Source organism: Trachymyrmex septentrionalis, unplaced genomic scaffold (assembly GCF_001594115.1).
Source record: "Trachymyrmex septentrionalis isolate Tsep2-gDNA-1 unplaced genomic scaffold, Tsep1.0 scaffold7, whole genome shotgun sequence".
Taxonomy (NCBI): domain Eukaryota; kingdom Metazoa; phylum Arthropoda; class Insecta; order Hymenoptera; family Formicidae; genus Trachymyrmex; species Trachymyrmex septentrionalis.
Genome location: NW_017305884.1, coordinates 2,901,390 through 2,914,768, shown reverse-complemented (window position 1 = coordinate 2,914,768; position 13,379 = coordinate 2,901,390). Strand labels below are relative to the sequence as shown.

The 13,379-nt window shown below is 38.2% G+C and overlaps 2 protein-coding genes across 3 annotated transcripts in view; both read left to right on the top strand.

The window, feature by feature from the left end:
* Window positions 1–8,702, top strand: part of LOC108753565 (MOXD1 homolog 1) — a 19,863-nt gene extending 11,161 nt beyond the window's left edge. The window contains exons 2-10 of the mRNA XM_018495247.1: window positions 3,675–3,824; window positions 4,950–5,123; window positions 5,395–5,478; window positions 5,920–6,103; window positions 6,367–6,632; window positions 6,734–7,152; window positions 7,423–7,604; window positions 7,730–7,860; window positions 8,256–8,702. Coding sequence (XP_018350749.1) covers window positions 3,675–3,824; window positions 4,950–5,123; window positions 5,395–5,478; window positions 5,920–6,103; window positions 6,367–6,632; window positions 6,734–7,152; window positions 7,423–7,604; window positions 7,730–7,860; window positions 8,256–8,399 — 1,734 coding nt within the window. The 3' untranslated portion in view covers window positions 8,400–8,702. The remainder of the gene's footprint in view (window positions 1–3,674; window positions 3,825–4,949; window positions 5,124–5,394; window positions 5,479–5,919; window positions 6,104–6,366; window positions 6,633–6,733; window positions 7,153–7,422; window positions 7,605–7,729; window positions 7,861–8,255) is intronic.
* Window positions 8,703–11,161: 2,459 nt separating this feature from the next.
* Window positions 11,162–13,379, top strand: part of LOC108753564 (trichohyalin-like) — a 4,061-nt gene continuing 1,843 nt past the window's right edge. Inside the window, exons 1-3 of one of the 2 annotated variants that reach the window (XM_018495244.1) lie at window positions 11,162–11,257; window positions 11,562–11,729; window positions 11,908–13,346. In XM_018495244.1, coding sequence (XP_018350746.1) covers window positions 11,566–11,729; window positions 11,908–13,346 — 1,603 coding nt within the window. In that variant the 5' untranslated portion in view covers window positions 11,162–11,257; window positions 11,562–11,565. Of the gene's footprint in view, window positions 11,258–11,561; window positions 11,730–11,907 lie in introns of both variants that reach the window. The other variant, XM_018495245.1, reaches the window with a different exon arrangement.

Sequence of the window (13,379 nt, the reverse complement as noted above, 5' to 3'; positions counted from 1 at the left end):
GAGAGAGAGAGAGAGAGAGAGAGAGAGAGAGAGAGAGAGAGATTCACCTTCTGAAAGTACGAAACCGCAGAAGGAACGCATCTCATAACATCCTGTTTTCATCCCTCGTTCGAATGTTATTCGAGATCTTGTGACGAGCAATCTTAATTCTAATCTTAATCCGGATATAAATAACATAAATCCGACAGACCGTACTGTCTGGATGTATTTTGTTTACAATTTAAAAGTTCTTTCAGGACAATGATTTTTCAGGTAAACTTAAGAACGGTTTTTATATCTTTACACATTGCACTGACAGGAACAACTTTTAATCTCGCATTGCAATAAATAAAAAAAAAAAAATCGATTGAATGTGCGAGTTCACGCGATGAGAAAGAATGTCCCGACTCTGAGATATTTCTCATGAAATGTCTCTCATAAAGAAGAGATTCGTGTTATCGTTCAAGGATCCACATCTATCTTCCCTCTTATCCCAAGAAACGTCTCACGAAAAGAACACGTGGGTGATGTGAACGGAGAAGCCTCTCAAGGGACCGTCGTAGGAAGTGGTCGCCAATTCGTGACGTCACATCCGCCGAATAAATTTCTTGCTTTTCAAACGTGTGTACTTCCTTTCCGGCAGATCGAAGTGCCTCTCGATAACTTAAATCTCGACCATCTAAACTGCAATCTCTCTCTGTTTCTTTCTTTTCGTAATTACGTCGCCGATTCGAAGGAGCTAATCTTTAAATATCCACCCCTCGCCGGGTATCGTGCACAATTATTCACACCGAGATTACAATAACGACATCGTCAACGGCTCATTCGTTATTCCGTGGCAAGGAAACCAGTTCCTAAATCGAGAATACGGGAGGCAACTTCCTCGTTGTCAGTCTTCGTGACTCACAGTCGTAGAAAATCAGGTGTCTGCGAGAGCAGAGCTCGTAGCTCGTAACCGGATAATTTGCATAATACTTTCGTCTAACGATCGAGCCATCTTTGTGATATTTTTCACCCCGGCGCAATCGTGATAATCCGGCGTGGGAATCAAGAGCGCGCGTTTTCTGCTCTTTCTCTTTTATCAAATCGCTTTTCCTAGTTGCAACGCTCAACTGGTTCTCAAGTGCTCGCGCGAACTACTTCGAACGCGTTTCGAATTGGTCCCGATAAATTGGCAGTCAAGATGACACGCAGATGGAACACATATTGTTTTCAATCTCACAATGAGATAGATTATTCACGCGACGTTGAAAGAAGATCCGATAAGACAAGCATATGGTAAAGGATCTACATTCATCGCCAACCACGCGATAAGACTACTGTAAATTAACTCAACTAGTACTACTGTAAATTAAATCAAATATATAATGTTAATGCCAATAAATAGCGATATTAGATGTGTGTATGAACTTATTAGATTCTAAGTATATTAATACGTGGCAATTAAATGACGGTCGTAACGATAGTCATAGTCATAAATATTCGTACACATATCGATGTTTCTTTTTAGGTATTTTGTCTTTAGTATATTATTGAATTTGAACTTTTGGTATAAATTTTGTCTTAGCTGATATAGTCTATCGCAATTTTAATTTCAATAATTATTTACAATTGTTTTTGTTGTATTGTAAATTAAATTAATATAAAATTTATATAAAAATCTTGCAAAAGAATCTTAAATTATTTTAATTAAGTATAAAAATTCAATATAAAAATCTTAAATTGATATAAAATCTTGCAAAGTACAATATGAATTATAATTAGCGCGAGAGCTCACTATAGACGAACGTCTTTCGTTCTGGAATATCAAATTTTGGATAACGATAGAATAAAATTAGCAGCATTCTTAGGACGCTCTCAGACCTTCTTAATTGCCAAACAACACCAGGACCGTACTAATTAACCCGATGGCGATGAGAATATCCGGACGTCATGAGAAAACCGTCTTGCAAACTTCGTGAGAACGCACTTGAACCCCACGAAATAGTGACGCGACTCTACCGCTCCGATCGAGATAAAAAAAGATTCTCGCAGTCTTCCGGGAAGATTTATGCACACTTATCATTATGATACCCGGTCGGATTGTTCCCTCGTGAACTGATTGTAATTAAAACCCGCTTATCTTCGCTCGAAGATCAAAAATCGTCTGTTAACGCCACACGTGAGGTCTTCAGTGATTCCAATTTTTATGAAACGGAAGAATTATTTCATTAACAGTTTATTAGATTTATATATAACCTGTCAACATTAATTAAAAGAATTTTATTCTCTTTGTATCTATATGAAAAAACTGCTGATTTATTTTTCGATTTTGAAATTTATCGATCGTAATTTAATCATTATTTATCAGACGTACATATTTCTGAAAAATTCGCAAATTAACCTGAGAGGAACAATTGAAGTGGTCGCGAAAATAAAATATTAGCGGCAAGAGGGCAATTTTGCAACGTGATTTTCGAAGTGTGTAATTTCGAAACGGGTTTTCGCGCAGAGACACGAGCACTTTGTGAATCGTTTTACGCGTTAACGAGTGTCTGCCCTCCCTCGTCGCTTTTTCCACCGGTTTCTCGCAGGGTTTTCGAAGAGGGAGAAAGAGAGAGAGAGAGAGAGAGAGAAAGAGAGACGCGCCTATTATCGTTTCCTTTCTGCACGTGCTCGTTACGAGGCGCGTAGTACTCCACCGGGCATGACGACGTTCTCCGGCAATTATTCGGATTCATTACGTGCAGGAAGGGGACTTCCCTTTGGGAACCTCACTGTACGAACGTCAGCGGGGCACTTCACCGTAACCGGGGGCCCAACGGACCCAAACGCCTGCGGCCGACTAGCCGCCCTTTACTCGCGTGCGCTACCACACGGCAGCTGGAAAATCGTTCTCTCCTTTTTGCGAAATGCCAACGCTTTATCGTCGGGCACCGAAATATCGGCCCGTGACATTCGCACACAGTCATTCTTCATAAAGGAATCAAGGTGCAAGATGTTCCGGGCCTAATCTCGGCGTAATCTCGCGGTTCATCGGAATCTTTGGCGGCTCCGACTTTGCCTCTACAAAAATTAAATGGAAGCTAATTCATTGTCGGCTTAAAATTTCTTTAAATGCAGCAACCGTTAAATGTCATCTTTATTAAGTTTCTATCGAAATCGACTTTAGACAGAGATTTCAGTTTATACTTTGGAAATTATCTTTTTTACATTGGTTCATAATTTTTCGATTCTGGATCGTTGATGCTTCAACTCGATTTCATTATCTACGGAATTATCGATTCCGAGTTTGTTAAAGAGCTCGTAAAAGGTATATATCCCGCGTATAATCGCGGCGTATGTAATTTGATGAAAAACGTCAACACACATCCTCCGTCTATTGTGACGACCAAAGTGCGTCACGTTGGCGGATATTAAATCGTGAATGAAAGCCGTGCCATAACAAAGAATGACGAAAGTTCGTCGTACTTTACTTAAGCAAAAGTAAAAGAGAAAGTAGGTAAAGATGGAGAGACGAATTGTGTTAGGTGGAAGGACCTAAAGTCCCAGTTCGCTGTGGATGCGAACACCTGCCGTTTACCTGACCCGATAAAGCTCTCGATCTCTCGTCCAATAGCCGGGGAGCGAGTTTTCGAGGGCCCCACTGGGCCCTCGTTTCAACGAGTACGTTGAACCTCCAACAATTCTAACGTCTCTTCCTTTTCGTGTTCCAGGACTTGCACGGCGTCGAGAGGAATGCTGCGCCGGTTATTGACGTATCTCAGGACGTCGAGGTGATCAGCGGCACGCAAAACGGCAACCGTACCGTTGTGACGTTTGCTAGGAAGTGGAAGACGTGCGACCATCAGGATCATGAACTTACAGTAAGTCGGAAGGAGACATCGTTTTATAACAATTGACACTCTCGCTACGCGATGTGTCATTCAAGTCTAACTGATTTCTTTCACTTCTCGAGCCTTGAGCAGCGCGTCAATTAAAGCTTAATGTTATGTTGATCAATTGTTGCAAATTGAAAATAAGCAAAGAGAAAATGTTATAGGAACGGATGATTGGGGTCAAATGCTTAAAATTAAGATTCGCCGTGAGCGAACACCGTAAGGTGCGGCTTTCGAACGTCATTCTCTTCAGACTTAAAATAATCTTGTGGACTCTGCGGTCTGCGGGGGTCTCAAATATACATAATTGAAAGGAATCATTCTCGAATGTCAACGATGATTCGCAATTGACACGCATTAACGCAGCGAGAGCCAGGAATTTATCGCACCTTCCCTAATACCAAAATTACCTTCCGACCTCTAATCCGCTACTCTGTAATTAAAATGCGTGCAAAGAAAGCAAATCTTGCCGTGCACATCTCGTCGGCCAAACAGGGGTCTTTTAAAGGGATCTCTGAAAAAGATAAAGAGAGAACAAGTCCGAAGATTTACTGTGTAACCGTCACGAGAATTCGCGGAGTACCTTCTTTCGATTTATGCTTTTGGGTAGGCAGGGGCCCCGCGGCTTTAAGAGGCCCGTAGGGCCCCGTAGTCTCGAATTCCCGCGGCGGTATTTAGGCGTTTTACCATGCCGTCTGTCCCCTTCGCTGTGGCACAATCTTCCGGCGGTCAACGTATTTGATTTTAATTGTAGTCACGTCACTATAATACTTTGAGAAAGATATATACACATATATTATTTACTGAATTAATATAAAATTTAAAAAAATAAAAACTTGACTTTAATCTATGTATGTATGTTATTTAGTTTTTCCGTATAAAATTGATATTATACTGCACGTTTAAATGTGCATATTCGTTTGTTTGTATGCTGTACAATATGTTATTTTTACAGGGGAAATTAATCACACATATATTATACAATACATATATTGAAGTCATTTTTTACACACTTGAGTTTGCAGTGCCGAAAGTCGTAATTCAAGAAAATTTTTAAAACAATATCGATAATTTTGTTAGGTGCTTTAATTAGAAAAATTCGTGCGATTTTAGAGCGACACCATCAAGGTATTGTGGGCTCTGCACAAAGAAGATCCCATATTAAACACAGCAGCGTGGCACGGGCAGACAAGAGGCGGTAAGACTCTGAGGCTGAGGACAGCTGCGGCACATTCGCCACCGCAAGAGGGTAGTGATATACGACACTGGGATGTGAAGTTAACTCGGGTAAAAAAAAAAAAAATAAGACACCCCTTCTTCTCGATATTTTTATTCTTATTTAACAAGTTGAGATAATTACTGCGGTTTAGATAATTATCCGTTTGCTATTCTAACAAAATGAGAAATAAAGATAGATGAATATTGCGGATCAACAGTTTTATTTTATCATAAAAATCTTTACGATCAAATTTAGTTTAAATCCGAACTATCTCCCTTGTTTTCTTCATTCTGCGCGCGTTTCAATAAATTGAGACTTAACGATGTTTCTGTCTAACAGTTTGAAGTAACCAATACCACGAATACTATCTATTGGTGCAAGATCTTCAAGCCCTCCCTGAACAAGAAACATCACATGATAGGGGTAAGTGCACTACAAATTAAAATATCTCGAATAGATGCGAACTTGAGGATCAATCTCGACGCTGTGATGGAATGCAAAGGCTGGGCTTTATTCGTATGTGCTTCACGAATCACGGTCATTCATGCCGGACGTCCCACGGGGTAGACGCGCGTCGTTAGAATAAAAAAAAAGACCCGGAATGATGTCACTGCTCACACCGAAACGTTCGTCGACTATCAATGGGAGAATGATCGCGGGAAAAATGATCACAATCGTTCTCAGGGCCCCCACCTACGATGGTCCCAGATCTTTCATGTCAATAGTCTCCCAAATTTCTACGAACGTAATCTTCCTGAACCAAAGATCCGAAAATATATATCCCGCGCGAAGGGTTTGCCTGATAATCTAAGGCAGAGCGAGTTCAGGCGTCTTGCGTTCGAACATTATCTATTTCCGTTTCAGTATACACCACTCATAGAGAAGGGCAACGAGGATTTGGTTCATCATATAATTCTGTACGAGTGCACATCGCCAATGCTCGGCAAATACACCAGAATGGCCGGCAATCATTGCTATATTTCGGCAGTCCCGAAGGAATGGAACTCGTGTTTGCAACCCGTCCTCGCTTGGGCTCGTGGCAGTAAAGGTATAAATTAGCCACAAAGTGCAGACACAGATAATTGTTCAGTTACAATACAATAATAGACTCTTTCGCGAAAGTCTCTTCGACAAAGTAGTTTGTAGAAAATTTTACAGTCCCGAAAACTTCAAATATTGTACTTAAAATAAAGCCGATAAATTGATTTAAGTTTATATATTAAAGAAAATTTCTGAATATAATGTACACACAAAGATTTCCTTTAACTTTACTATACAAGCAGCGTAATAGAATCGTCTACTGTTGTGCAGGGGAATGGATGCCAGAACACGTCGGTATACCAATAGCGGAACAAAGCGAGAACTCGTATTATATGCTGGAAGTCCACTATAACAATCTGATGTTGAAGAACGTGAACGACAGCAGCGGCGTAAGACTTCATTTGACTGAGAAGCTCCGTCCTCAGGAAGCTGGCATTCTGGTGACCGGCGTGGCAGTGAGCCCTCTTCATCTAATACCTCCGCAGCGAAAGGAGTACGCCACTGTCGGATATTGTACTTCAGCGTGTACTCGGAAAGTAATTGAAGAATTATACGATATTAAATTATTCGCATGTAGCAAGCATAAAATGGAATGTGTAGAAGAAATAAAAATAATCTTAAATGTTGTTTCACACAGATGTTTCCCGAAGACGGTATCAACATTGTATCGGTTGTCTTGCATTCGCACTTGGCTGGTCGACGCCTCGGCCTGAAGCACATTCGAAAAGGTAAAGAGCTGCCGAGGATAGTCCAAGACAATCACTACGACTTCGACTATCAGCAATCTTATACTCTGGAAAAAGAAGTGAAAGTACTGCCTGGCGATGAGTTAGCCGCGGAATGCATTTACGGCACTCTGGACAGGAAAAAACCGACTTTTGGGGGCTACGCGGTTACCCAAGAAATGTGCCTAGCATTTGCTGTGTATTATCCCAAAACACCTCTTGCCGCCTGTTACAGTATGACGCCCGTTAAGCATCTTTTCAAGATTCTGGCTGTAACAAACTTCCGGGGAATGACGATGGATTACTTGGAAACACTATTCCTAACGAATGGGTAAGTTTTTTCACGCAGAATAATTATAGGATATTCACGATTCTTATAAAACACATGAGTATCAATTGTCACGAAAATCCTTTAATTTAATTTCTGCCATTATCTGTGTCAATTCTTTCATAAAATATCTTTCAGTTCATAAAATATTAATTTTTATCTTCTTTAATTAAGAAAAGAGAAAAGAAACAGATAAATTTAGAAAATTTTAAATTAAATATGTAGATTGAGCTTGTCGTCTGATTTAAATATTTCGTTCATAACAAATTCTAGATCTGAATTGATTTCGCCTTCAACCAAACAGCTTCCTAGTCATTCGAAATCAATCGAGATTGATGAGACTATCATTAATGAAGCTAAGTCTGCATTAATAGCGATGAAAGATCACATAGAAGAGAGTGAGGACGATAACATCTTCACGCGACTCATCATTGAGGATCCCATAGAATTTCGAGGTATATATGATAAGATTAATGTCGTATTAAAATTAAATAATTAAAACGATAAATATAAAATCTTTTGCCTCATCAAAAAGAATATTTTCAACACGTTTCCCTCTAATATTTTCTTAAATTTTCAGGTCGTACTTTTGCCGAGCATATGATGCTAATGCAGTGGAAGGATGATTTGTTAGCAAAACCTGTAGAATATAATTTGTATCACGGCGAACATATGACATTCTGCAGAAAGAGGGACGACCAATTAGTACTGGTAAAATCTCTCAATGTAATATAATATTTTTAATTAAACTTTTCCAAGAAGAATATAAATATTAGAAAAAAATGTTATCAAATAAATCAAATAATAAGCAAGTAAAATGCTTATATACGCCTTCGAGGTTGTTAACCCGTAAATAATATATTTATGAGGCGATAAGATATAATTCGCAAACAGTTGGAATGAACTTATGAATATTATTTGCGTACTAACAACTACAAAGACTCATGTAAGCAATTTTACTTATATTTGATTTATTCTTGAAGCTACAAAACTATTTTTTAGTTATCTAATAATTTCGATGATATAGATTAATTTTTTAAATTTTGTTAGTGTTGTTATATTATTTATCATAAATTTATATTAATTTTTTTTATTAACTCTTTAAGCGGCCAAATATTCTGAATTTCCCGAATTACACGGCGCTACCGGAAATAAACACTTGCGAACTTAAGTCTGGCTCCTCCAAAGTTTTCTACATCCATTGGACAAACCTGGTTATTACAGTCACCGCATTGATCGCTATGTTATAAGAAGCCTCAAATGAATAGTTAACGACAGTCAAAGGCGACGTGATAAACGCATTTCGCATTGTTAATTAACGCGAATATAAATATAGAGTTTTCGTGATGAATGTCTTCTGCATATTTTCAAATTTGCAAGATAAACCTGATTAATTTATTAATTTAAGTAATTTTATCTTATAAGACGAGCGATTTTCCCGAACGAGCACCGATCGCTTGAAACAAGTCAAGATATTCTAGTATTAGGTGATCAATTTCTCCTGGCAAGGAGGCGATAAAATTTTTAAAAAGTTTTTGTCGATCCAGCACACTAAGAACACATATATGTATAAATAGATATAAATATAGAATACATAATATAATATAATGTGTAAATACGTAATTACTAATAATGCATATTTATAAGGCGTTTTACTATTTTGTAATGCGTGTGTTGTGTAAAAATAAACGTTTGTAAATATTTTCTCCAAACACATATTCTTGTTAATATATTTTTATCTCCTCTTCTTTCCATTTAATAAAGAACGTAAATTATTATATTCCCAGATAGCACAGAGAATTTAGAAAATAATTCTTTTAAATCCCCGAAAAAAAAAAACGTTTTCTTCTTGTGTCCCATTTTGAATCCATAAATATTTTTAAAAGTTTCTCTCAAAATATTAGATTCCTAAATTAATTTGTATAGATAATTAATCGAAATTTTATTATCAAAATAGATTTATCATAAATAATTAAATCTTTATTAACATTAGGTAATTTAATTTAGAATTTGATTAAAATCCCGGTAAAAAATTTTTTATGCATGAATATGTATAAATATGTATACAAATACATAAATATTCATAAACATAGATATGCATAATCATGTATGAAATATGTCCGTGTTCATACATACCTTTTTTTTTTCGTAAAATTATTTTTTAGTGTAATAATAGTAATGTGAAAACATAACAAATAATTAAAAGACTAATTTTCATATTATTTGTTTTAGCAAAAATCATGTTTGAAGAAAAAAAAATATCGTTAAATATCTTTTGTATTATACTGGAAATAAATCTTTGTTATGACTGTATAACACAAAAGACATTCAATGATATTTGAATTTTTTAACGTTAGAGAAAGGAAAAGTCCTATCTCTCATGAGATATTAAACATTCCATGTTGCAACGTGCAAAGTATTCATAATAATATTAGCTATTATAATAAAAGGTATCTCTTATAAAAAGGAAAAAATAGCGGCAATAAATATGAAGGAATCAAATAAAATACTAATTAAAGAGTCTCACTGTATTGTATGGTTACGTGAGGATTTTATATTAAATTACGCATGTAATAAATGAAAGAATTATTATTATAAGGAGCAGTTACATTCATTGTCAAGGTACAGTGGTATTTTAACGCTGAAGAAAACGCGCAAATTTAGGCTGTTTTTAACAATTAGCGTTTTATTTCCATTATATTATTATAGAAGTATTATTTATTTAGCGTTTTGACCTCCTCGCTCATTGGATAGGTATAGAGTTATTTCTTGTAATCCTTTGCACTATTAATAACAATTAATCATTAAAATTTTAATTGTCTTAGCATAATTCAAAAATAAAAAAATGAAGTCAGAAATAATGTCAGAAAATCAGATAATAAATAAACATTTAAAATTCTATTAAGACACGTGTATAAATGAATGTGTCCTTAATTATGATTCCGTCAGTAATTGAATGAAACTACACGATGTCGACAGTAGGAAAATTCTTTGGCAGGGAGAAGATTAAGATAGAAGATAACGAAGATTTGTGAGTAAGGCTGATTTTCCAGGTACATCATTAAAGAATGACAGATTGAATCCTTGGTCGTAGGTCTGCACCTGTAAAACATGACGTAAAAAAGCTCAACTTCACTCTAAGAATCAATAAAGAAGATTGGAAGAGTGGAAATTTGAGTAGGGGTCTATTATTTCCAACAGCACCAACACGTGGCAGAGCTTGATCTTGTCACTAGAGAACTGTTGGGAATAACAAATCCATATTCAAATTTTCTTTCAGGCAACGCTTTTTGAACAGTACCTTCTGTTTCAATGAATATATGAGGCGAATATATGAGATCTAAAAATTTGTTACCGGGAATTTACATTCAATTTTCTTCTATATTATATTTCTTAAATATTAATCCACTATTTTTTATTATTTTTATTATTTTTAGACACATCAAGATCTTCATGATGAATTAAATATTGATAAAGCTACTCAAATTTTACATCACATTAAATGTTATACAAACAACGAAGTATAAGATTTACTGAAAAGTTGAATTGCAAAAATTTTACAAACTGTAGCAGATTTAATGTTAATTTTAAAACAGATATAAAAGTAATTATTCAACTACCATATATTTTCGTACCGTTCATACGTCTCTCAAATATTGAATTTATTGGACTGAAATAGATTTCGCTTAATGATCTTATCCGAGTGCGATTTCAATCCTTTGGAATTAAGCTTCGACACGTTTTAAAGGACACCCACGCACGACCTCCGCCCCACAGACAACCCAGTTCGTAATTTTCCACCTGGTTAAACCAAATGCATCGTGGTTTTCCAATCTTTTCGCTCGCAACATTGCCCGCCCGCGCTTTGTTCACGGCGATCTTGTCGCGCTGGCGTATGGGGCACCATGTGGCCGCCGCTGATAAGCGGCGAATTGCGCTTTTATCAAATTACGAGGCGACTCCTGCGAGTATAAAAGCCGCTCCCTCGGGACGTCCGGCGTCAGCAGCTTTCTGGAGCACCAACGTGAAGCACTTCTCGCGGGAAGACTTGAAGAGCCCTTCGAAATATCTCACGAAGCTTTGATCGCGACAGCCCATAGTTCCTCAGGTATGATACTTCTTATTGTTACGAGATAGTTCTTGAGACTTATTGACAAAATCCGTCGCGAGAAGTTTTACTCCAAATTTCAATGAGAGACATTGTTAAACAGAAAAATAAGAAAAAGATATTGCCAAGTATATTATACGTAAAAAGATAGTTTTAATTTTTTTTTTCCCCAAAGCTAACATTGTATTATTTCGTTTTTGATTTTTAATTATTTCAGACTCGATTCGATTAACTTGATATGAACAATGGAGGTAGAATTGCTCTCTAATTAATTAAGAACGGTACGAATTACGATATTTTGCAGCAAGATGCGGCGTACTCGCCACGTAGTGCTACCCGTGCGATCCTGGCAGTACATCGGACTTCTGATAGTATCGTTGGCGTGTCTAACGTTAGGATTGGTATCCAGGGATAGGGAAGGACATGCTGGTAGCCTCGCAGGTCCTGAACTCACGCATCGAGCTCCCCACGAGTATGAAGTTAATTTCTTTTCCTTGCTTAAAATCGTAAATGCTTCTTAAATTACGCATTATGTTTGTTAAGTTCCTAAATGTTTTTTTTTCATTACAATATTTTTAATTTTCCCAAAAATTGTGTACACTTTTTAAAAAATTGCTTGTTGCAAAGATTATAGGCGATATTATTTTCAGAGTGGACGCCTGTCCGAACTTGAATCCTTTCGTCAAAAGCCCGATTGCCGAACAGGAAAAAGTTACGAAACCGGCGATTAATAATCATCGAACGAAAGTATCTGAATTTAGAGCACCTATGTCTCGAAAGTCCGTACTTCCTCGATCACAGAGTCTGGATCGCTTGTCTAGGAGTGGTTTGCAGGAAACCAGAGAGCGATTGTCTAGAAACCGAGATCTGAGAACAGTCGAGAGACTTTCAAGATCGACGAGCCGCATATCCAACGACGAATCCATTAACCGTGTTCGAGAATCTCGATCTAGGACGATCGCGCAATCCCGCGACGGCAGGAACTCGTTCGATCTCGCCACTCGAGTCCCACGATCGCGGGATTTGTCTAAACGGGCAACCGGTCGCCGTTCCACCGAGCAAAATTTCCAACGACGTTTGGCCGATTCTGCAAATTCCCGGCTTGAAAATCGCCGATCGCGATCCATGGAACGGCGGGAGTTTAGCGAAATCGCGCGACAACAAAATCGCGATCGGTCAGTGGATCGGCGAGACTCTTTGAATCTTCAACGTCGTACGAGCGATTATCGCGACCGTCAATCACTCCCAGAGCGACGAATCAATCGGCAAGAATCTCGCGAGGTCCTAGTCTCTGGTCGTCGCGAACATCGAGATCTGACGCGAAATCGCGTCCCGATTTACCGATCCGAGATACGCGAACGTAGATCTGTCGAGCGCCGCATGTCAATCGAACATCGAGACGTGGAACGATCGGACCGTCAGGAGAATAACAAAAATCTTCGGAATTCAGCAAGATTCGCACGAGGAGATATCGATCGCAATAATAATATGGATCGCCGAAACCGCGGACGATCTCTGGAAAATCGCCGAGCTCCTCTCGATCGCGTTGCTAATCAAGAACGTAGATCGCGATTATTGATTACTACCAGGAATTCTCGTGGAAATCTTGTTAAATCTGATGATCGTCGAACGTTGTCTCGATCGATCGAACGTTCAGATGTCAACAATCTCAATCGCGAAATTCTTAGTAGACGAGTTAGATCGATTGAATTCAACACCGACAGATCCGAGGAACGTAGATTGTCCTTCGAACGTAGATCATTGGACCGATCTAGGGAACGTCGCGAAATAGCGGGACACCAGAAAATAGAGAATCGTTCTGGCGATCGAAAACCTGTCGATCGAATGTCGCGAGCCTCATCTGAAAACTTGCGCCGAGAAAGGGTCAATCGCTCACAAAGGACCGCAAGCCGACGTGACTCGCGCGAAAACACAGCTATCAGGGAGAATTATAGAATGGCACGGTCACGTTATGACATCGAAGAAATCGCGAATCGAGAACGAAGAGAAAGATTCGCACGATCCTCCCGTTTAGTCGATCGTAATTCGGTAGATCGTCGGGAAATCGCGAGGATCAGAGACTCCAGAGATAACTATCATAGATCGCGCGACGCTGCGACAG